The sequence below is a fragment of the Mustelus asterias genome, unplaced genomic scaffold (assembly GCF_964213995.1).
Source record: "Mustelus asterias unplaced genomic scaffold, sMusAst1.hap1.1 HAP1_SCAFFOLD_4024, whole genome shotgun sequence".
Lineage (NCBI taxonomy): Eukaryota > Metazoa > Chordata > Chondrichthyes > Carcharhiniformes > Triakidae > Mustelus > Mustelus asterias.
Genome location: NW_027593969.1, coordinates 1 through 23,729, shown reverse-complemented (window position 1 = coordinate 23,729; position 23,729 = coordinate 1). Strand labels below are relative to the sequence as shown.

Sequence of the window (23,729 nt, the reverse complement as noted above, 5' to 3'; positions counted from 1 at the left end):
GTGCTGTACCTGTCCTGGGAGTGTTTGATGGGGGGACAGTGTAGAGGGAGCTTTACTCTGTATCTAACCCCGTGCTGTACCTGTCCTGGGAGTGTTTGATGGGGACAGTGTAGAGGGAGCTTTACTCTGTATCTAACCCCGTGCTGTACCTGTCCTGGGAGTGTTTGATGGGGACAGTGTAGAGGGAGCTTTACTCTGTATCTAACCCCGTGCTGTCCCTGTCCTGGGAGTGTTTGATGGGGACAGTGTAGAGGGAGCTTTACTCTGTATCTAACCCCGTGCTGTACCTGTCCTGGGAGTGTTTGATGGGGGACAGTGTAGAGGGAGCTTTACTCTGTATCTAACCCCGTGCTGTACCTGTCCTGGGAGTGTTTGATGGGGGGACAGTGTAGAGGGAGCTTTACTCTGTGTTTGTGTTGGTTACAGGCCCAGGAGGATGCTGAGAAGCTGCGTTCGATCGTGATGCCCATGGAACTGGAGATTGCGTCCCTGAAAGAGAGGTTGGCCAGGGCAGAGGACCAGGTTGGCATTGCCAGGAGGGCCCTGCAGCGGGTTAACTGGGAGCTCAGGGCAGTGGCTTGCTCCACAAGTGTTAGGATTTCAGCCTCTCCCACTCCCCTCCTTGCCTCGGCTCTCCCATCGGGGAGGGGAGGGGTGTAGAGGGAGCAAATGACCTCTCAGGCTGCCTGATGAGTAAGGTCGTGGATGACACAGAAATTGGAGGAGTTGCCGATAGTGAAGAGGATTGTCAGAGGGTACCGCAAGCTACGGGTGGCACAGCGGGTTAGCGCTGCTGCCTCACAGCGCCAGGGACCCGGGTTCGATTCCCGGCTCGGGTCACTGTCTGTGTGGAGTCCGCACGTCCTCCCCGTGTCTGCGTGGGTTTCCTCCGGGTGCTCCGGTTTCCTCCCACAGTCCAAAGATGTGCGGGTTAGGTGGATTGGCCATGCTAAATTGTCCCTTAGTGTCCAAAGATGTGTAGGTTATTTGGAGTACTGCGTCCAGTTCTGGTCGCCGCACTACCAGAAGGACGTGGAGGCGTTAGAGAGAGTGCAGAGAAGGTTTACCAGGATGTTGCCTGGTATGGAGGGTCTTAGCTCTGAGGAGAGATTGGGTAAACTGGGGTTGTTCTCCTTGGAAAGACGGAGAATGAGGGGAGACCTAATAGAGGTGTATAAAATTATGAAGGGGATAGATAGGGTGAACAGTGGGAAGCTTTTGCCCAGGTCGGAGGTGACGATCACGAGGGGTCACGGGCTCAAGCTGAGAGGGGCGAAGTATAACTCGGATATCAGAGGGATGTTTTTTACACAGAGGGTGGTGGGGGCCTGGAATGCGCTGCCAAGTAGGGTGGTGGAGGCAGGCACGCTGACATCGTTTAAGACTTACCTGGATAGTCACATGAGCAGCCTGGGAATGGAGGGATACAAACGATTGGTCTAGTTGGACCAAGGAGCGGCACAGGCTTGGAGGGCCGAAGGGCCTGTTTCCTGTGCTGTACTGTTCTTTGTTCTTTGTTTTGTTAGGGTGGATTGGCCATGCTAAATTGTCCCTTAGTGTCCAAAGATGTGTAGGTTGGGTGGATTGGCCATGCTAAATTGTCCCTTAGTGTCCAAAGATGTGTAGGTTAGGGGGATTGGCCATGCTAAATTGTCCCTTAGTGTCCAAAGATGTGTAGGTTAGGGGGATTGGCCATGCTAAATTGTCCCTTAGTGTCCAAAGATGTGTAGGTTAGGGGGATTGGCCATGCTAAATTGTCCCTTCATGTCAGGAGGATTAGCAGGGTAAATAGGTGGGGCTACAGGGCATGGGTGGGATTGTGGTCGGTGCAGACTCGATGGGCCGAATGGCCTCCTTCTGCACTGTAGAGATTCTATGATAGAGATCAGTTGGAGACTTGGGCGGAGAGATGGCAGATGGAGTTTAATCCAGACAAATGCGAGGTGATGCATTTTGGTCGAACGAACCAGGGCAGGACTTACTCAGTTAATGGTCGGGCGTTGGGGAGAGTTCCAGAACAAAGAGCTCTCGGGGTACAGGTTCATAGCTCCTTGAAAGTGGAGTCACAGGTGGACAGAGTGGTGAAGAAGGCATTCGGCATGCTTGATTTCATCGGTCAGAACATTGAATACAGGAGTTGGGACGTCTTGTTGAAGTTAGATCATAGAACAGTACAGCACAGTACAGGCCCTTCGGCCCACGATGTTGTGCCGAGCTTTATCTGAAACCAAGATCAAGCTATCCCACTCCCTATCATCCTGGTGTGCTCCATGTGCCTATCCAATAACCGCTTAAATGTTCCTAAAGTGTCTGACTCCACTATCACTGCAGGCAGTCCATTCCACACCCCAACCACTCTCTGCGTAAAGAACCTACCTCTGATATCCTGATAGTGAGAGGGCATGGGATCCAAGGGGCTGTTGCCTTGTGGATCCAGAACTGGCTTGCCTGCAGAAGGCAGAGAGTGGCTGTGGAGGGGTCTTTCTCTGCATGGAGGTCAGTGACCAGTGGAGTGCCCCAGGGATCTGTTCTGGGACCCTTGCTGTTTGTCATTTTCATAAATGACCTGGATGAGGAAGTGGAGGGATGGGTTGGTAAGTTTGCTGACGACACCAAGGTAGGTGGTGTTGTGGATAGTTTGGAGGGATGTCAGAAGTTGCAGCGAGACATAGATAGAATGCAAGACTGGGCGGAGAAGTGGCAGATGGACTTCAACCCGGATAAGTGTGTAGTGATCCATTTTGGCAGATCCAATGGGATGAAGCAGCAGTATAATATGAAGGGTACCATTCTTAGCAGTGTAGAGGATCAGAAGGACCTTGGGGTCCGGGTCCATAGGACTCTTAAATCGGCCTCGCAGGTGGAGGATGCGGTCAAGAAGGCGTACGGCGTACTGGCCTTCATTAATCGAGGGATTGAGTTTAGGAGTCGGGAGATAATGCTGCAGCTTTATAGGACCCTGGTTAGACCCCACTTGGAGTACTGCGCGCAGTTCTGGTCACCTCATTACAGGAAAGATGTTGAAGCCATTGAAAGGGTGCAGAGGAGATTTACAAGGATGTTGCCTGGATTGGGGGGCATGCCTTATGAGGATAGGTTGAGGGAGCTTGGTCTCTTCTCCCTGGAGAGACGAAGGATGAGAGGTGACCTGATAGAGGTTTACAAGATGTTGAGAGGTCTGGATAGGGTAGACTCTCAGAGGCTATTTCCAAGGGCTGAAATGGTTGCTACGAGAGGACACAGGTTTAAGGTGCTGGGGGGTAGGTACAGGGGGGATGTCAGGGGTAAGTTTTTCACTCAGAGGGTGGTGGGTGAGTGGAATCGGCTGACATCGGTGGTGGTGGAGGCAAACTCGTTGGGGTCTTTTAAGAGACTTCTGGATGAGTACATGGGATTTAATGGGATTGAGGGCTATAGATAGGCCTAGAGGTGGGGATGTGATCGGCGCAACTTGTGGGCCGAAGGGCCTGTTTGTGCTGTGGCTTTCTATGTTCCTGTATCTCCCACCACGAACCCTATAGTTATGCCCCCTTGTAATAGCTCCATCCACCCTGTACAAGACATTGGTAAGGCCACACTTGGAATACTGCGTACAGTTCTGGTCACCCCTATTATAGAAAGGATATTATTAAACTAGAAAGAGGGCAGGAAGGATTTACTAGGATGCTACCGGGACTTGATGGAGTGAGTTAGAAGGAGAGGCTGGATAGACTGGGACTTTTTTCTCTGGAGCGTAGGAGGCTGAGGGGTGATCTTATAGAGGTCTATAAAATAATGAGGGGCACAGATCAGCTAGATAGTCAATATCTTTTCTCAAAGGTAGGGGAGTCTAAAACTAGAGGGCAGAGGTTTAAGGTGAGAGATACAGAAGGGTCCAGAGGGGCAATGTTTTCACACAGAGGGTGGTGAGTGTCTGGAATGAGAGGCAGTAGTAGAGGCGGGTACAATTTTGTCTTTTAAAAAGCTGTTACATGGGTGCAGAGGGATATGGGGCAAATGCGGGCAATTGGGATTAGCTTAGGGGTTTCAAAAAAGGGACAGCATGGACAAGTTGGGCCGAAGGGCCTGTTTCCATGCTGGAAACCTCTGTGACCTCGATGAGGATGGGGGTCACGGGCTTCGGGTTGACCCCGAGAATGGAATGGTGAAAGGTCAGAGTGCAGCACTGATTGACTGTTGGCGTATTTTCTCCCCGACCCCCCCCCCCCCCCCCTTTCCCCGAACGCAGCTCTCCGCCGACCCGTCCCTGACACCCTCCCTCCCCCAGCGCTGGGAGGCGGGCTCACCCCCGCGGGAGTGGGTCCCCGAGGAGGGCGACGGCTGCACCGTGGCTGACACCTTCGCCGCCAACTGTACCACCTGGAGCACCGCCTCGGGGCGGGAGCCCTGCCCAGGGCGACCCCTACCCGCTGGGAGGGAGGACACGGCCTCACTGCTCTCAACCGGCACCCTGGTTCCAGAATCCATCTACCTCCCTCCGCCCGGGCATCACCTACTCCTGGACGAGGAATGGAGTGAGCTGCAGCAAGAGGTGAGGTGCCCGCAACGCCCAGCTCCGCCTGCCTCTCCCTCTCTGGCCGTCTCTCTCTCTCGCTCTCTCTGGCCGTCTCTCTCTCTCTCTCGCCGTCTCTCCCTCTCTCACTCTCGCCGTCTCTCTCTCTCTCGCTCTCTCACCGTCTCTCTCTCGCCGTCTCCCTCTCTCTCGCTCTCTCACCGTCTCTCTCTCGCCGTCTCTCTCTCTCGAGCCGTCTCTCTCTCTCTCTCGAGCCGTGTCTCTCTCTCTCGCCGTCTCTCTCTCTCTCGCCGTCTCTCTCTCTCGCTGTCTCTCTCTCTCTCTCGAGCCGTCTCTCTTCCTCTCGCCGTCTCTCTCTCTCTCGCCGTCTCTCTCTCTCTCGGCGTCTCTCTCTCTCGAGCCGTCTCTCTCTCTCTCTCTCGCTGTCTCTCTCTCTCTCGCCGTCTCTCTCTCTCTCGCCGTCTCTCTCTCTCTCTCACTCGCCGTCTCTCTCTCTCTCGCCGTCTCTCCCTCTCTCTCTCGAGCCGTCTCTCTCTCTCTCGAGCCGTCTCTCTCTCTCTCTCGCCGTCTCTCTCTCGCCGTCTCTCTCTCTCGCCGTCTCTCTCTCTCTCTCTCGCCGTCTCTCTCTCTCTCTCTCGCCGTCTCTCTCTCTCTCTCTCTCGAGCCGTCTCTCTCTCTCGAGCCGTCTCTCTCTCTCGAGCCGTCTCTCTCTCTCTCGAGCCGTCTCTCTCTCTCGCTGTCTCTCTCTCTCTCGAGCCGTCTCTCTCTCTCTCGAGCCGTCTCTCTCTCTCTCTCTCGCCGTCTCTCTCTCTCTCGCCGTCTCTCTCTCTCTCGCCGTCTCTCTCTCTCTCTCGCTCTCTCGAGCCGTCTCTCTCTCTCTCGCCGTCTCTCTCTCGCCGTCTCTCTCTCTCTCTCTCGCCGTCTCTCTCTCTCTCTCTCGCCGTCTCTCTTCCTCTCGCCGTCTCTCTCTCTCTCTCGCTCTCTCGAGCCGTCTCTCTCTCTCGAGCCGTCTCTCTCTCTCTCTCTCGCCATCTCTCTCTCTCTCTCTCGCCGTCTCTCTCTCTCTCTCTCGCCGTCTCTCTCTCTCTCTCTCGCCGTCTCTCTCTCTCTCACTCACCGTCTCTCTCTCTCTCTCTCGCCGTCTCTCTCTCTCTCGAGCCGTCTCTCTCTCTCTGGCCGTCTCTCTCTCTCGCCCTCTCTCTCTCTCTCTCACCGTCTCTCTCTCTCTCGCCGTCTCTCTCTCTCTCGCCGTCTCTCTCTCTCTCTCTCGAGCCATCTCTCTCTCTCGCCGTCTCTCTCTCTCTCCCTCTCTCTCTCTCTCGGTGTCTCTCTCTCTCTCGCCATCTCTCTCTCTCTCTCGCCGTCTCTCTCTCTCTCGCCGTCTCTCTCTCTCTCGCCGTCTCTCTCTCTCTCTATTGCCGTCTCTCTCTCTCTCGAGCCATCTCTCTCTCTCGAGCCGTCTCTCTCTCTCTCGAGCCGTCTCTCTCTCCCTCTCGCCGTCTCTCTCTCTCTCGCCGTCTCTCTCTCTCTCTCTCTCGCCGTCTCTCTCTCTCTCTCTCGCCGTCTCTCTCTCTCTCGCCGTCTCTCTCTCTCTCGCCGTCTCTCTCTCTCTCTCGCCGTCTCTCTCTCTCTCGCCGTCTCTCTCTCGCCGTCTCTCTCTCTCTCGCCGTCTCTCTCTCTCTCGCCGTCTCTCTCTCTCTCGCCGTCTCTCTCTCTCTCACCGTCTCTCTCTCTCTCGCCGTCTCTCTCTCCCTCTCGCCGTCTCTCTCTCTCTCTCTCTCGCCGTCTCTCTCTCTCTCTCGCCGTCTCTCTCTCTCTCGCCGTCTCTCTCTCGCCCTCTCTCTCTCTCGCCGTCTCTCTCTCTCTCGCCGTCTCTCTCTCTCTCTCGAGCCGTCTCTCTCTCCCTCTCGCCGTCTCTCTCTCTCTCGCCGTCTCTCTCTCTCTCTCGCCGTCTCTCTCTCTCTCGCCGTCTCTCTCTCGCCCTCTCTCTCTCTCGCCGTCTCTCTCTCTCGAGCCGTCTCTCTCTCTCTCTCGCCGTCTCTCTCTCTCTCGCTGTCTCTCTCTCTCTCGCCGTCTCTCTCTCTCTCTCGCCGTCTCTCTCTCTCTCTCTCGCCGTCTCTCTATCTCTCGCCGTCTCTCTCTCTCTCTCGCCGTCTCTCTCTCTCTCGCCGTCTCTCTCTCTCTCTCGCCGTCTCTCTCGCTCTCTCTCGCCGTCTCTCTCGCTCTCTCTCGCCGTCTCTCTCTGTCTCTCTCTGTCTCTCTCTCTGTCTCTCTCTCTCGCCGTCTCTCTCTCGCCGTCTCTCTCTCTCTCTCGCCGTCTCTCTCTCTCTCTCTCTCGAGCCGTCTCTCTCTCTCTCTCGCCGTCTCACTCTCTCTCGAGCCGTCTCTCTCTCTCTCTCTCGAGCCGTCTCTCTCTCTCTCTCGCCGTCTCTCTCTCTCGCCGTCTCTCTCTCTCTCTCTCGCCGTCTCTCTCTCTCTCGAGCCGTCTCTCTCTCTCGAGCCGTCTCTCTCTCTCTCTCGCCGTCTCTCTCTCTCTCTCTCTCTCTCGAGCCGTCTCTCTCTCTCGAGCCGTCTCTCTCTCTCTCTCGCCGTCTCTCTCTCTCTCTCGCCGTCTCTCTCTCTCTCTCGCCGTCTCTCTCTCTCTCTCTCGCCCTCTCTCTCTCTCTCTCTCGAGCCGTCTCTCTCTCTTGAACCGTCTCTCTCTCTCTCTCGCCGTCTCTCTCTCTCTCTCGCTGTCTCTCTCTCTCTCTCGCCGTCTCTCTCTCTCTCTCTCGCCTTCTCTCTCTCTCTCGCCGTCTCTCTCTCTCTCGCCGTCTCTCTCTCTCTCGCCGTCTCTCTCTCTCTCGCCGTCTCTCTCTCTCTCGCCGTCTCTCTCTCTCTCTCGCCCTCTCTCTCTCTCGCCGTCTCTCTCTCTCTCGTCTCTCTCTCGCCGTCTCTCTCTCTCTCTCTCTCTCTCTCTCGAGCCGTCTCTCTCTCTCGAGCCGTCTCTCTCTCTCTCGCCGTCTCTCTCTCTCTCGCCGTCTCTCTCTCTCTCGCCGTCTCTCTCTCTCTCGCCGTCTCTCTCTCTCTCTCTCTCGGTGTCTCTCTCTCGCTCTCTCTGCCCCTCTCACACTCTTCCTTTCTCCTATCTCTCCAGGTGAAGCAGCACAAGGTGTCCCTACACCAGACACGGGAGCAGCTGGAAAGGGAGTCGATGGTCAGAAAAAACCTGGAGGAAGCCTTGAGACAAAGCAGTGACAATTGCAGCCACGAGGTGACCAGGAACGGTGTCTCTCAGTCCCCTCTCTCTCTCTCTCAGGGAGATATCTGTACACTGACTGGTGTCTCTCAGTCCCCTCTCTCTCTCTCTCTCAGGGAGATATCTGTACACTGACTGGTGTCTCTCAGTCCTCTCTCTCTCTCTCTCAGGGAGATATCTGTACACTGACTGGTGTCTCTCAGTCCTCTCTCTCTCAGGGAGATATCTGTACACTGACTGGTGTCTCTCAGTCCCCTCTCTCTCTCTCAGCGAGATATCTGTACACTGACTGGTGTCTCTCAGTCCCCTCTATCTTTGTCAGGGAGATATCTGTACACTGACTGGTGTCTCTCAGTCCCCTCTCTCTCAGGGAGATATCTGTACACTGACTGGTGTCTCTCAGTCCCCTCTCTCTCTCAGGGAGATATCTGTACACTGACTGGTGTCTCTCAGTCCTCTCTCTCTCTGAGGGAGATATCTGTACACTGACTGGTGTCTCTCAATCCCCCCTCTCTCTCTCAGGGAGTTATCTGTACACTGACTGGTGTCTCTCAGTCCCCCCTCTCTCTCTCAGGGAGTTATCTGTACACTGACTGGTGTCTCTCAGTCCTCTCTCTCTCTCTCTCTCTCAGGGAGATATCTGCACACTGACTGGTGTCTCTCAGTCCCCTCTCTCTCTCAGGGAGATATCTGTACACTGACTGGTGTCTCTCAGTCCTCTCTCTCTCTCAGGGAGATATCTGTACACTGACTGGTGTCTCTCAGTCCTCTCTCTCTCTCTCTCAGGGAGATATCTGCACACTGACTGGTGTCTCTCAGTCCCCTCTCTCTCTCAGGGAGATATCTGTACACTGACTGGTGTCTCTCAGTCCCCTCTCTCTCTCAGGGAGATATCTGTACACTGACTGGTGTCTCTCAGTCCCCTCTCTCTCTCTCTCTCAGGGTGATATCTGTACACTGACTGGTGTCTCTCAGTCCTCTCTCTCTCAGGGAGATATCTGTACACTGACTGGTGTCTCTCAATCCCCTCTCTCTCAGGGAGATATCTGTACACTGACTGGTGTCTCTCAGTCCTCTCTCTCTCTCAGGGAGATATCTGTACACTGACTGGTGTCTCTCAGTCCCCTCTCTCTCTCTCAGGGACATATCTGTACACTGACTGGTGTCTCTCAGTCCTCTCTCTCTCACTCAGGGAGATATCTGTACACTGACTGGTGTCTCTCAGTCCTCTCTCTCTCACTCAGGGAGATATCTGTACACTGACTGGTGTCTCTCAGTCCTCTCTCTCTCTCTCAGGGAGATATCTGTACACTGACTGGTGTCTCTCAGTCTTCTCTCTCAGGGAGATATCTGTACACTGACTGGTGTCTCTCAGTCCCCTCTCTCTCTCTCAGGGAGATATCTGTACACTGACTGGTGTCTCTCAGTCCTCTCTCTCAGGGAGATATCTGTACACTGACTGGTGTCTCTCAGTCCCCTCTCTCTCTCTCTCAGGGAGATATCTGTACACTGACTGGTGTCTCTCAGTCCCCTCTCTCTCTCTCTCAGGGAGATATCTGTACACTGACTGGTGTCTCTCAGTCCCCTCTCTCTCTCTCAGGGAGATATCTGTACACTGACTGGTGTCTCTCAGTCCCCTCTCTCTCTCTCTCTCAGGGAGATATCTGTACACTGACTGGTGTCTCTCAGTCCCCTCTCTCTCTCTCAGGGAGATATCTGTACACTGACTGGTGTCTCTCAGTCCCCTCTCTCTCTCTCAGGGAGATATCTGTACACTGACTGGTGTCTCTCAGTCCCCTCTCTCTCTCAGGGAGATATCTGTACACTGACCGGTGTCTCTCAGTCCTCTCTCTCAGGGAGATATCTGTACACTGACTGGTGTCTCTCAGTCCCCTCTCTCTCTCAGGGACATATCTGTACACTGACTGGTGTCTCTCAGTCCCGTCTCTCTTTCTCAGGGACATATCTGTACACTGACTGGTGTCTCTCAGTCCTCTCTCTCTCTCAGGGAGATATCTGTGCACTGACCGGTGTCTCTCAGTCCCCTCTCTTTCCCTCAGGGAGATAACTGTACACTGACTGGTGTCTCTCAGTCCTCTCTCTCTCTCAGGGAGATATCTGTACACTGACTGGTGTCTCTCAGTCCCCTCTCTCTCTCTCTCTCTCTCTCAGGGAGATATCTGTACACTGACTGGTGTCTCTCAGTCCCCTCTCTCTCTCAGGGAGATATCTGTACACTGACTGGTGTCTCTCAGTCCCCTCTCTCTCTCAGGGTGATATCGGTACACTGACTGGTGTCTCTCAGTCCCCTCTCTCTCTCAGGGAGATATCTGTACACTGACTGGTGTCTCTCAGTCCCCTCTCTCTCTCTCAGGGAGATATCTGTACACTGACTGGTGTCTCTCAGTCCCCTCTCTCTCTCTCAGGGAGATATCTGTACACTGACTGGTGTCTCTCAGTCCTCTCTGTCTCAGGGAGATATCTGTACACTGACTGGTGTCTCTCAGTCCCCTCTCTCTCTCTCAGGGAGATATCTGTACACTGACTGGTGTCTCTCAGTCCTCTCTCTCTCGCTCAGGGAGATATCTGTACACTGACTGGTGTCTCTCAGTCCTCTCTCTCTCTCTCTCAGGGAGATATCTGTACACTGACTGGTGTCTCTCAGTCCCCTCTCTCTCTCTCAGGGAGATATCTGTACACTGACTGGTGTCTCTCAGTCCTCTCTCTCTCGCTCAGGGAGATATCTGTACACTGACTGGTGTCTCTCAGTTCTCTCTCTCTCAGGGAGATATCTGTACACTGACTGGTGTCTCTCAGTCCTCTCCCTCTCTCTCAGGGAGATATCTGTGCACTGATTTGTATGATTGTTGTGGTCTGCACGTGTTAGAATGTGTCGGTTGCAAATAACCCTTTCTGTTCCGGACACAGATCGCGTTGCTCCAGGAAAAAGTCGATTCCTCAGCCCTGGAAGTACAAAGGATCAGAGAAATGTTTCTTCAGACACAGAAGCGATTACAGACACAGATGGTGAATTCAAACTCTGAGCCTATTCACCCGGGCTATGGGGAGAGAGCGGGGCAGTGGGATTAGTTTGGGATTGATACAGGGCTATGGGGGGAGAGCGGGGCAGTGGGATTAGTTTGGGGATTGATACAGGGCTACGGGGAGAGAGCGGGGCAGTGGGATTAGTTTGGGGATTGATACAGGGCTATGGGGAGAGAGCGGGGCAGTGGGATTAGTTTGGGGATTGATACAGGGCTATGGGGGGAGAGCGGGGCAGTGGGATTAGTTTGGGGATTGATACAGGGCTACGGGGAGAGAGCGGGGCAGTGGGATTAGTTTGGGGATTGATACAGGGCTATGGGGAGGGAGCGGGGCAGTGGGATTAGTTTAGGGATTGATACAGGGCTATGGGGAGGGAGCGGGGCAGTGGGATTAGATTGGGGATTGATACAGGGCTATGGGGAGGGAGCGGGGCAGTGGGATTAGATTGGGGATTGATACAGGGCTATGGGGAGAGAGCGGGGCAGTGGGATTAGTTTAGGGATTGATACAGGGCTATGGGGAGGGAGCGGGGCAGTGGGATTAGTTTAGGGATTGATACAGGGCTATGGGGGGAGAGCAGGGCAGTGGGATTAGTTTGGGGATTGATACAGGGCTATGGGGAGGGAGCGGGGCAGTGGGATTAGTTTAGGGATTGATACAGGGCTATGGGGGGAGAGCAGGGCAGTGGGATTAGTTTGGGGATTGATACAGGGCTAAGGGGAGAGAGCGGGGCAGTGGGATTAGTTTGGGGATTGATACAGGGCTATGGGGAGAGAGCGGGGCAGTGGGATTAGTTTGGGGATTGATACAGGGCTATGGGGAGAGAGCGGGGCAGTGGGATTAGTTTGGGGATTGATACAGGGCTATGGGGAGAGAGCGGGGCAGTGGGATTAGTTTGGGGATTGATACAGGGCTATGGGGAGAGAGCGGGGCAGTGGGATTAGTTTGGGGATTGATACAGGGCTATGGGCAGAGAGCGGGGCAGTGGGATTAGTTTGGGGATTGATACAGGGCTATGGGGAGAGAGCGGGGCAGTGGGATTAGTTTGGGGATTGATACAGGGTTATGGGGAGAGAGCGGGGCAGTGGGATTAGTTTGGGGATTGATACAGGGCTATGGGGAGAGAGCGGGGCAGTGGGATTAGTTTGGGGATTGATACAGGGCTATGGGGAGAGAGCGGGACAGTGGGATTAGTTTGGGGATTGATACAGGGCTATGGGGAGAGAGCGGGGGCAGTGGGATTCGTTTGGGGATTGATACAGGGCTATGGGGAGAGAGCGGGGCAGTGGGATTAGTTTGGGGATTGATACAGGGCTATGGGGAGAGAGCGGGACAGTGGGATTAGTTTGGGGATTGATACAGGGCTATGGGGAGAGAGCGGGGGCAGTGGGATTAGTTTGGGGATTGATACAGGGCTATGGGGAGAGAGCGGGGCAGTGGGATTAGTTTGGGGATTGATACAGGGCTATGGGCAGAGAGCGGTGCAGTGGGATTAGTTTGGGGATTGATACAGGGCTATGGGGAGAGAGCGGGGCAGTGGCATTAGTTTGGGGATTGATACAGGGCTATGGGCAGAGAGCGGGGCAGTGGGATTAGTTTGGGGATTGATACAGGGCTATGGGGAGAGAGCGGGGGCAGTGGGATTAGTTTGGGGATTGATACAGGGCTATGGGGAGAGAGCGGGGCAGTGGGATTAGTTTGGGGATTGATACAGGGCTATGGGCAGAGAGCGGGGGCAGTGGGATTAGTTTGGGGATTGATACAGGGCTATGGGGAGAGAGCGGGGCAGTGGGATTAGTTTGGGGATTGATACAGGGCTATGGGGAGAGAGCGGGGCATTGGGATTAGTTTGGGGATTGATACAGGGCTATGGGGGGAGAGCGGGGCAGTGGGATTAGTTTGGGGATTGATACAGGGCTATGGGGAGAGAGCGGGGGCAGTGGGATTAGTTTGGGGATTGATACAGGGCAATGGGGAGAGAGCGGGGCAGTGGGATTAGTTTGGGGATTGATACAGGGCTATGGGGAGGGAGCGGGGCAGTGGGATTAGTTTGGGGATTGATACAGGGCTACGGGGAGAGAGCGGGGCAGTGGGATTAGTTTGGGGATTGATACAGGGCTATGGGGAGAGAGCGGGGCAGTGGGATTAGTTTGGGGATTGATACAGGGCTATGGGGAGAGAGCGGGGGCAGTGGGATTAGTTTGGGGATTGATACAGGGCTATGGGGAGCGAGCGGGGCAGTGGGATTAGTTTGGGGATTGATACAGGGCTATGGGGAGAGAGCGGGGCAGTGGGATTAGTTTGGGGATTGACACAGGGCTATGGGGAGGGAGCGGGGCAGTGGGATTAGTTTGGGGATTGATACAGGGCTATGGGGAGAGAGCGGGGGGCAGTGGGATTAGTTTGGGGATTGATACAGGGCTATGGGGAGAGAGCGGGGCAGTGGGATTAGTTTGGGGATTGATACAGGGCTATGGGGAGAGAGCGGGGCAGTGGGATTAGTTTGGGGATTGATACAGGGCTATGGGGGGAGAGCGGGGCAGTGGGATTAGTTTGGGGATTGATACAGGATCGATACGGGGGAGAGAAGGAGGCAGATGTATGGAGATTTAGAGGAACATGGGGTGAGGGAATGATAAAGAGAGCGATGGCCGGTGGATCAAAGTGAGAGGGAAGGAAAGTGGCGAAGAGATAGACCGAGGGAGAGATGGAGGGAAGGCAGCACGAGACTGGCGGAGAGAGAGGGGAGGACTGACAGGGATATCCCTGTCCTCCCTTCTCTCCCTCTCCCCTCCCACACTCACCCTCTCCCTCTCTCTCCGCCGCCCGCAGGTCCAACTGATGGCGACGCACAAAGAACTCTGCCAGTGGAACCGCCAACTACAGGGGGAGAACCAGACGCTGAAGGAGCTGCGAACACAGCCCCAAGCGGCCCGCAGTCCTGCCTCGGGGGGACAGGTAAGGCGCGCAGGGCAGGGGGCGGGTTCGGAGTCTCACCTCTCTCACCCAGGGGCCAAACCGGCGCCGTCTCCCCCCGCGGCTGACGCCCCCGCACTCACTCCTCTCTCTGTCCGTTACCCCCACAGGGAACCGGAGCTCCCGCATCGCTGGGACAACACTCGATGGAGGACATCGGTAAGTCCCCGGTCAAACTCCTTCATATCTCATCAGCAAACACACGGCCTCCAGCCACTCGACTCCCTCTGAGCGAATAAGAGCAAAAATGGGCTATTATTTAAATGGTTAAAGGAATTGCAGCGCGCTGCTGTGCAGAGGGACCTGGGCGTCCTTGTGCGGGAATCTCAAGGAGTTGGTTTGCAGGTGCAGCAGGGAATGAAGGCGGAAAATTGGATTTTGTCCTTCATTGCGAGAGGGATGGAGTTTAAAGACAGCGAGGTTATGTTGCAGCTGTATAAGGTGCTGGTGAGGCCACACCTGGAGTACTGTGTACAGTTTTGGTCTCCTTACTTGAGAAAGGATATACTGGCACTGGAGGGGGTGCAGAGGAGATTCACTCGGTTGATTCTGGAGTTGAGAGGGTTGGCTTATGAGGAGAGACTGAGTAGACTGGGGCTATACTCATTGGACTTGAGAAGAATGAGGGGGGGATCTTATAGAAACATATAAGATGATGAAGGGAATAGATAAGATAGAAGCAGGGAGGTTGTTTCCACTGGCGGGTGAAACTAGAACTCGGGGGCATAGCCTCAAAATAAGGGGGAGCAGATTTAGGACTGAGTTGAGGAGGAACTTCTTCACACAAAGGGTTGTGAATCTGTGGAAATCCCTGCCCAGTTGAGGCTCCCTCATTGAATGTTTTTAAGGCAAGGATAGATAGATTTTGGAACGGTGAAGGAATTAAGGTGAGCGGGCGGGTAAGTGGAGCCGAGTCCACGAAAAGATCAGCCGTGATCTTATTGAATGGCGGAGCAGGGGCCAGATGGCCGACTCCTGCTCCTAGTTCTGATGTTCTCCACCTATCTCTGTAACCCCCTCCAGCCCCCCTGCACCCCCTCCCTATCTCTGTAACCCCCTCCAGCCCCCTACACCCCCTCCCTATCTCTGTAACCTCCTCCAGCCCCCCTACACCCCCTCCCTATCTCTGTAACCTCCTCCAGCCCCCTACACCCCCCTCCCTATCTCTGTAACCTCCTACAGCCCCCTACACCCCCCTCCCTATCTCTGTAACCCCCTCCAGCCCCCTACACCCCCTCCCTATCTCTGTAACCCCCTCCAGCCCCCTACACCCCCTCCCTATCTCTGTAACCCCCTCCAGCCCCCTACACCCCCTCCCTATCTCTGTAACCTCCTACAGCCCCCTACACCCCCTCCCTATCTCTGTAACCTCCTCCAGCCCCCCTACACCCCCTCCCTATCTCTGTAACCCCCTCCAGCCCCCTACACCCCCTCCCTATCTCTGTAACCTCCTCCAGCCCCCTACACCCCCTCCCTATCTCTGTAACCCCCTCCAGCCCCCTACACCCCTCCCTATCTCTGTAACCTCCTCCAGCCCCCTACACCCCCTCCCTATCTCTGTAACCCCCTCCAGCCCTCTACACCCCCTCCCTATCTCTGTAACCTCCTCCAGCCCCCTACACCCCCTCCCTATCTCTGTAACCTCCTCCAACCCCCTACACCCCCTCCCTATCTCTGTAACCTCCTCCAGCCCCCTACACCCCCTCCCTATCTCTGTAACCCCCTCCAGCCCCCTACACCCCCTCCCTATCTCTGTAACCCCCTCCAGTCCCCTACACCCCTCTCCCTATCTCTGTAACCCCCTCCAGCCCCCTACACCCGCTCCCTATCTCTGTAACCTCCTCCAGCCCCCTATACCCCTCCCTATCTCTGTAACCTCCTCCAGCCCCCTACACCCCCTTCCTATCTCTGTAACCTCCTCCAGCCCCCTACACCCCCTCCCTATCTCTGTAACCTCCTCCAGCCCCCTACACCCCCTCCCTATCTCTGTAACCCCCTCCAGCCCCCTACACCCCCTCCCTATCTCTGTAACCTCCTCCAGCCCCTACACTCCCTCCCTATCTCTGTAACCCCCTCCAGCCCCCTACACCCCCTCCCTATCTCTGTAACCTCCTCCCTCCCCTACACCCCCTCCCTATCTCTGTAACCTCCTCCCTCCCCTACCCCCTCCCTATCTCTGTAACCTCCTCCAGCCCGACACCCCCTCCCTATCTCTGTAACCTCCTCCAGCCCCCTACACCCCCTCCCTATCTCTGTAACCTCCTCCAGCCCCCCTACACCCCCTCCCTATCTCTGTAACCTCCTCCAGCCCCCCTACACCCCCTCCCTATCTCTGTAACCCCCTCCAGCCCCTACACCCCCTCCCTATCTCTGTAACCTCCTCCCTCCCCTACACCCCCTCCCTATCTCTGTAACCTCCTCCCTCCCCTACACCCCCTCCCTATCTCTGTAACCTCCTCCCTCCCCTACCCCCTCCCTATCTCTGTAACCTCCTCCAGCCCGACACCCCCTCCCTATCTCTGTAACCCCCTCCAGCCCCTACACCCCCTCCCTATCTCTGTAACCTCCTCCAGCCCCCCTACACCCCTCCCTATCTCTGTAACCTCCTCCAGCCCCCTACACCCCCTCCATATCTCTGTAACCTCCTCCAGCCCCCTACGCCCCCTCCCTATCTCTGTAACCTCCTCCAGCCCCCTACACCCCCTCCCTATCTCTGCAACCTCCTCCAGCCCCTACACCCCCTCCCTATCTCTGTAACCTCCTCCAGCCCCCTACACCCCCCTCCCTATCTCTGTAACCTCCTCCAGTCCCTACACCCCTCCCTATCTCTGTAACTTTCTCCAGCCCCCTACACCCCCTCCCTATCTCTGTAACCCCCTCCAGCCCCCTACACCCCCTCCCTATCTCTGTAACCTCCTCCAGCCCCCTACACCCCCTCCCTATCTCTGTAACCTCCTCCAGTCCCTACACCCCCTCCCTATCTCTGTAACCCCCTCCAGCCCCCTACACCCCCTCCCTATCTCTGTAACCTCCTCCAGCCCGACAACCCTCCCTATCTCTGTAACCTCCTCCAGCCCCCTACACCCCTCCCTATCTCTGTAACCTCCTCCAGCCCCCTACACCCCTCCCTATCTCTGTAACCTCCTCCAGCCCCCTACACCCCACCATATCTCTGTAACCTCCTCCAGCCCCCTACACCCCCTCCCTATCTCTGTAAGCTCCTCCAGCCCCCTACACCCCCTCCCTATCTCTGTAACCTCCTCCAGCCCCTACACCCCCTCCCTATCGCTGTAACCTCCTCCAGCCCCCTACACCCCCTCCCTATCTCTGTAACCTCCTCCAGCCCCTACATCCCCTCCCTATCTCTGTAACCTCCTACAACCCTCCCTGGTTAGACCACACTCGGAGCACCGTGTACAGTTCTGGTCCGGTTAGACCACACTCGGAGCACCGTGTACAGTTCTGGTCCGGTTAGACCACACTCGGAGCACCGTGTACAGTTCTGGTCCGGTTAGACCACACTCGGAGCACCGTGTACAGTTCTGGTCCGGTTAGACCACACTCGGAGCACCGTGTACAGTCCTGGTCCGGTTAGACCACACTCGGAGCACCGTGTACAGTTCTGGTCCGGTTAGACCACACTCGGAGCACCGTGTACAGTTCTGGTCCGGTTAGACCACACTCGGAGCACCGTGTACAGTTCTGGTCCGGTTAGACCACACTCGGAGCACCGTGTACAGTTCTGGTCCGGTTAGACCACACTCGGAGCACTGTGTACAGTTCTGGTCCGGTTAGACCACACTCGGAGCACTGTGTACAGTTCTGGTCCGGTTAGACCACACTCGGAGCACCGTGTACAGTTCTGGTCCGGTTAGACCACACTCGGAGCACCGTGTACAGTTCTGGTCCGGTTAGACCACACCCGGAGCACCGTGTACAGTTCTGGTCCGGTTAGACCACACTCGGAGCACCGTGTACAGTTCTGGTCCGGTTAGACCACACTCGGAGCACTGTGTACAGTTCTGGTCCGGTTAGACCACACTCGGAGCACCGTGTACAGTTCTGGTCCGGTTAGACCACACTCGGAGCACCGTGTACAGTTCTGGTCCGGTTAGACCACACTCGGGGCACCGTGTACAGTTCTGCTCCGGTTACGAAAGGCATGTATTGTGTTCAGTGATGAGAGATTGAGTTAGGATTGAAGTTAAACATGTTTCCTGATTCTGTTCCTCCTTCTCTCTCCCGTGATCTAGTTGGGGATCTTACTCAGGCTGCAGGATGCTCCCAGGATCGGAGTAATGAGGTGAGTGCGTGACATCGGGAATTGTAAAGCCTGATGAGCTGATCTTTCAGCTCACCTCCCTCTCTCCCCCCGCACTCTCCCCGTATCCCCTCGATTCCCCCTCCCTCCCCCCCCGCACTCTCCCCGTATCCCCTCGATTCCCCCTCCCTCCCTCCCCCCACACTCTCCCCGTATCCCCTCGATTCCCCCTCCCTCCCTCCCCCCACACTCTCCCCATATCCCCTCGATTCCCCCTCCCTCCCCCCCGCACTCTCCCCGTATCCCCTCGATTCCCCCTCCCTACCCCCCCACTCTCCCCGTATCCCCTCGATTCCCCCTCACTCCCCCCGCACTCTCCCCGTATCCCCTCGATTCCCCCTCCCTCCCCCCTGCACTCTCCCCGTATCCCCTCGATTCCCCCTCCCTCAACCCCGCATTCTCCCCGTATCCCCTCGATTCCCCCTCCCTCCCCCCGCACTCTCCCCGTATCCCCTCGATTCCCCCTCCCTCCCCCCCGCACTCTCCCCGTATCCCCTCGATTCCCCCTCCCTCCCCCCGTATCCCCTCGATTCCCCCTCCCTCCCCCCCGCACTCTCCCCGTATCCCCTCGATTCCCCCTCCCTCCCCCCGTATCCCCTCGATTCCCCCTCCCTCCCCCCCGCACTCTCCCCGTATCCCCTCGATTCCCCCTCCCTCCCCCCGCACTCTCCCCGTATCCCCTCGATTCCCCCTCCCTCCCCCCCGCACTCTCCCCGTATCCCCTCGATTCCCCCTCCCTCCCCCCGCACTCTCCCCATATCCCCTCGATTCCCCCTCCCTCCCCCCCGCACTCTCCCCGTATCCCCTCGATTCCCCCTCCCTCCCCCCCGCACTCTCCCCGTATCCCCTCGATTCCCCCTCCCTCCCCCCCGCACTCTCCCCGTATCCCCTCGACTCCCACTCCCTTGCTCCGCACTCTCCCCGCCCCTCTGCTCTCCCCCCCTCTCCCTCTCCCCCTTTCTCTCTCCCTCTCTCTCTCTCTCCCCCCGCTCTCTCGCTCGCACCCCCGTCTCTCGCTCGCTCCCCCGTCTCTCTCTCTCGCTCGCCCGTCTCTCTCTCTCGCTCGCCCGTCTCTCTCTCTCGCTCGCCCGTCTCTCTCTCTCGCTCGCCCGTCTCTCTCTCTCTCTCCCCCGTCTCTCTCTCTCTCGCTCCCCCGTCTCTCTCTCTCTCTCCCCCGTCTCTCTCTCTCTCGCTCCCCCGTCTCTCTCTCTCTCGCTCCCCTGTCTCTCTCTCTCTCGCTCCCCCGTCTCTCTCTCTCTCTCCCCCGTCTCTCTCTCTCTCGCTCCCCCGTCTCTCTCTCTCTCGCTCCCCCGTCTCTCTCTCTCTCGCTCCCCCGTCTCTCTCTCTCTCGCTCCCCCGTCTCTCTCTCTCTCGCTCCCCCGTCTCTCTCTCTCTCGCTCCCCCATCTCTCTCTCTCTCGCTCCCCCGTCTCTCTCTCTCTCGCTCCCCCGTCTCTCTCTCTCTCGCTCCCCCGTCTCTCTCTCTCTCGCTCCCCCGTCTCTCTCTCTCTCGCTCCCCCGTCTCTCTCTCTCTCGCTCCCCCGTCTCTCTCTCTCTCGCTCCCCCGTCTCTCTCTCTCTCGCTCCCCCGTCTCTCTCTCTCTCGCTCCCCCATCTCTCTCTCTCTCGCTCCCCCGTCTCTCTCTCTCTCTCTCCCCCATCTCTCTCTCTCTCGCTCCCCCGTCTCTCTCTCTCTCTCTCCCCCGTCTCTCTCTCTCTCGCTCCCCCGTCTCTCTCTCTCGCTCCCCCGTCTCTCTCTCTCTCGCTCCCCCGTCTGTCTCTCGCTCCCCCTCTAACTCTCCCCCTCTCACACAGCTCCAGACAGCTCTGCAGGAGAAACAGTCGGAGTTGGAGACACTAAGGACCATGTATAAACAGCTTAACCTGGAACTGCAAGCAAGGACGGAAGAGAGGGTGAGTGTGCTGAGGGAGCGCCGCACTGTGGGAGGGTCGGTGCTGAGGGAGCGCCGCACTGTGGGAGGGTCGGTGCTGAGGGAGCGCCGCACTGTGGGAGGGTCAGTGCTGAGGGAGCGCCGCACTGTGGGAGGGTCAGTGCTGAGGGAGCGCCGCACTGTGGGAGGGTCGGTGCTGAGGGAGCGCCGCACTGTGGGAGGGTCAGTGCTGAGGGAGCGCCGCACTGTGGGAGGGTCGGTGCTGAGGGAGCGCCGCACTGTGGGAGGGTCAGTGCTGAGGGAGCGCCGCACTGTGGGAGGGTCCGTGCTGAGGGAGCGCCGCACTGTGGGAGGGTCAGTGCTGAGGGAGCGCCGCACTGTGGGAGGGTCAGTGCTGAGGGAGCGCCGCACTGTGGGAGGGTCAGTGCTGAGGGAGCGCCGCACTGTGGGAGGGTCGGTGCTGAGGGAGCGCCGCACTGTGGGAGGGTCGGTGCTGAGGGAAGCGCCGCACTGTGGGAGGGTCGGTGCTGAGGGAGCGCCGCACTGTGGGAGGGTCGGTGCTGGGGGAGCGCCGCACTGTGGGAGGGTCAGTGCTGAGGGAGCGCCGCACTGTGGGAGGGTCGGTGCTGAGGGAGCGCCGCACTGTGGGAGGGTCAGTGCTGAGGGAGCGCCGCACTGTGGGAGGGTCGGTGCTGAGGGAGCGCCGCACTGTGGGAGGGTCAGTGCTGAGGGAGCGCCGCACTGTGGGAGGGTCGGTGCTGAGGGAGCGCCGCACTGTGGGAGGGTGAGTGCTGAGGGAGCGCCGCACTGTGGGAGGGTCGGTGCTGAGGGAGCGCCGCACTGTGGGAGGGTCGGTGCTGTGGGAATGCTGTGATTCCCTTTCCTTCATCTCTTGCAGTCCGACTTGACTGGGAAGCTCTGGGAAGAAAAGGCCAAAGGTCAGAGGTTACAGGTGGAGCTGGACACCAGTGAGCAAGTTCAACGAGACTTCGTCAAACTCTCCCAGGCCCTGCAGGTTCGTGTATCCGGGGCTGAATGGCCTCCTCCTGTTCCTGTGTAACAGGCTGGAGAGAGAGAGGGGCTGAATGGCCTGTTCCTGTGTCGCAGGCTGGAGAGAGAGGGGCTGAATGGGCCTCCTCCTGTTCCTGTGTAACAGGCTGGAGAGAGAGGGGCTGAATGGCCTCCTCCTGTCCCTGTGTAACAGGCTGGAGAGAGAGAGGGGCTGAATGGCCTCCTCCTGTTCCTGTGTAACAGGCTGGAGAGAGAGGGGCTGAATGGCCTCCTCCTGTGTAACAGGCTGGAGAGAGAGAGAAGGGCTGAATGGCCTCCTCCTGTTCCTGTGTAACAGGCTGGAGAGAGAGAGGGGCTGAATGGCCTGTTCCTGTGTAACAGGCTGGAGAGAGAGAGGCTGAATGGCCTCCTCCTGTTCCTGTGTAACAGGCTGGAGAGAGAGGGGCTGAATGGCCTCCTCCTGTCCCTGTGTAACAGGCTGGAGAGAGAGGGGCTGAATGGCCTCCTCCTGTTCCTGTGTAACAGGCTGGAGAGAGAGGGGCTGAATGGCCTCCTCCTGTGTAACAGGCTGGAGAGAGAGAGAAGGGCTGAATGGCCTCCTCCTGTTCCTGTGTAACAGGCTGGAGAGAGAGGGGCTGAATGGCCTCCTCCTGTTCCTGTGTAACAGGCTGGAGAGAGAGGGGCTGAATGGCCTCCTCCTGTTCCTGTGTAACAGGCTGGGGAGAGAGGGGCTGAATGGCCTCCTCCTGTTCCTGTGTAACAGGCTGGAGAGAGAGAGGGGCTGAATGGCCTCCTCCTGTTCCTGTGTAACAGGCTGGGGAGAGAGGGGCTGAATGGCCTCCTCCTGTTCCTGTGTAACAGGCTGGAGAGAGAGAGAGGGGCTGAATGGGCCTCCTCCTGTTCCTGTGTAACAGGCTGGGGGAGAGAGAGAGGGGCTGAATGGCCTCCTCCTGTTCCTGTGTAACAGGCTGGGGAGAGAGAGAGGGGCTGAATGGGCCTCCTCCTGTTCCTGTGTAATAGGCTGGGGAGAGAGGGGCTGAATGGCCTCCTCCTGTTCCTGTGTAACAGGCTGGAGAGAGAGAGAGGGGCTGAATGGGGCCTCCTCCTGTTCCTGTGTAACAGGCTGGGGAGAGAGGGGCTGAATGGCCTGTTCCTGTGTAACAGGCTGGAGAGAGAGGGGCTGAATGGCCTCCTCCTGTTCCTGTGTAACAGGCTGGAGAGAGAGGGGCTGAATGGCCTCCTCCTGTTCCTGTGTAACAGGCTGGGGAGAGAGGGGCTGAATGGCCTCCTCCTGTTCCTGTGTAACAGGCTGGAGAGAGAGAGAGGGGCTGAATGGGCCTCCTCCTGTTCCTGTGTAACAGGCTGGAGAGAGAGCGGCTGAATGCCTCCTCCTGTTCCTGTGTAACAGGCTGGAGAGAGAGGGGCTGAATGGCCTCCTCCTGTTCCAGTGTAACAGGCTGGAGAGAGAGGGGCTGAATGGCCTCCTCCTGTGTAAAAGGCTGGAGAGAGAGGGGCTGAATGGCCTCCTCCTGTTCCTGTGTAACAGGCTGGAGAGAGAGGGGCTGAATGGCCTCCTCCTGTTCCTGTGTAACAGGCTGGAGAGGAGGAGGGGCTGAATGGCCTCCTCCTGTTCCTGTGTAACAGGCTGGAGAGAGAGGGGCTGAATGGGCCTCCTCCTGTTCCTGTGTAACAGGCTGGAGAGAGAGGGGCTGAATGGCCTCCTCCTGTTCCTGTGTAACAGGCTGGAGAGAGAGGGGGCTGAATGGCCTCCTCCTGTTCCTGTGTAACAGGCTGGAGAGAGAGGGGCTGAATGGCCTCCTCCTGTTCCTGTGTAACAGGCTGGAGAGAGAGGGGCTGAATGGCCTCCTCCTGTTCCTGTGTAACAGGCTGGAGAGAGAGGGGCTGAATGGGCCTCCTCCTGTTGTAACAGGCTGGAGAGAGAGGGGCTGAATGGGCCTCCTCCTGTTCCTGTGTAACAGGCTGGAGAGAGAGGGGCTGAATGGCCTCCTCCTGTTCCTGTGTAACAGGCTGGAGAGAGAGGGGCTGAATGGCCTCCTCCTGTTCCTGTGTAACAGGCTGGAGAGAGAGGGGCTGAATGGCCTCCTCCTGTTCCTGTGTAACAGGCTGGAGAGAGAGGGGCTGAATGGCCTCCTCCTGTTCCTGTGTCACAGGCTGGAGAGAGAGGGGCTGAATGGCCTCCTCCTGTTCCTGTGTAACAGGCTGGGAGAGAGAGGGGCTGAATGGGCCTCCTCCTGTTCCTGTGTAACAGGCTGAGAGAGAGAGGGGCTGAATGGGCCTCCTCCTGTTCCTGTGTAACAGGCTGGAGAGAGGGGGCTGAATGGCCTCCTCCTGTTCCCTGTGTAACAGGCTGGGAGAGAGAGGGGCTGAATGGCCTCCTCCTGTTCCTGTGTAACAGGCTGGAGAGAGAGAGGGGCTGAATGGGCCTCCTCCTGTTCCTGTGTAACAGGCTGGGGAGAGAGGGGCTGAATGGCCTCCTCCTGTTCCTGTGTAACAGGCTGGAGAGTGAGGGGCTGAATGGCCTCCTCCTGTTCCTGTGTAACAGGCTGGGGAGAGAGGGGCTGAATGGCCTCCTCCTGTTCCTGTGTAACAGGCTGGAGAGAGAGGGGCTGAATGGCCTCCTCCTGTTCCTGTGTAACAGGCTGGAGAGAGAGGGGCTGAATGGCCTCCTCCTGTTCCTGTAACAGGCTGGGGAGAGAGGGGCTGAATGGCCTCCT

At 57.4% G+C, this 23,729-nt stretch overlaps 1 protein-coding gene across 1 annotated transcript; it reads left to right on the top strand.

Moving 5' to 3' along the window:
* Positions 1–426: 426 nt before the first annotated feature.
* LOC144490916 (rab GTPase-binding effector protein 2-like) lies at positions 427–20,998 on the top strand (the record flags this gene model as incomplete). The annotated part of the gene is made up of 9 exons (XM_078208600.1): positions 427–522; positions 4,229–4,531; positions 7,650–7,766; positions 10,680–10,778; positions 13,629–13,754; positions 13,883–13,931; positions 18,026–18,075; positions 19,907–20,005; positions 20,882–20,998. Coding segments are annotated over 9 exons (1,056 nt in total), but the record flags the coding sequence as incomplete, so codon positions are not given.
* Between the last annotated feature and the right edge of the window lie 2,731 nt (positions 20,999–23,729).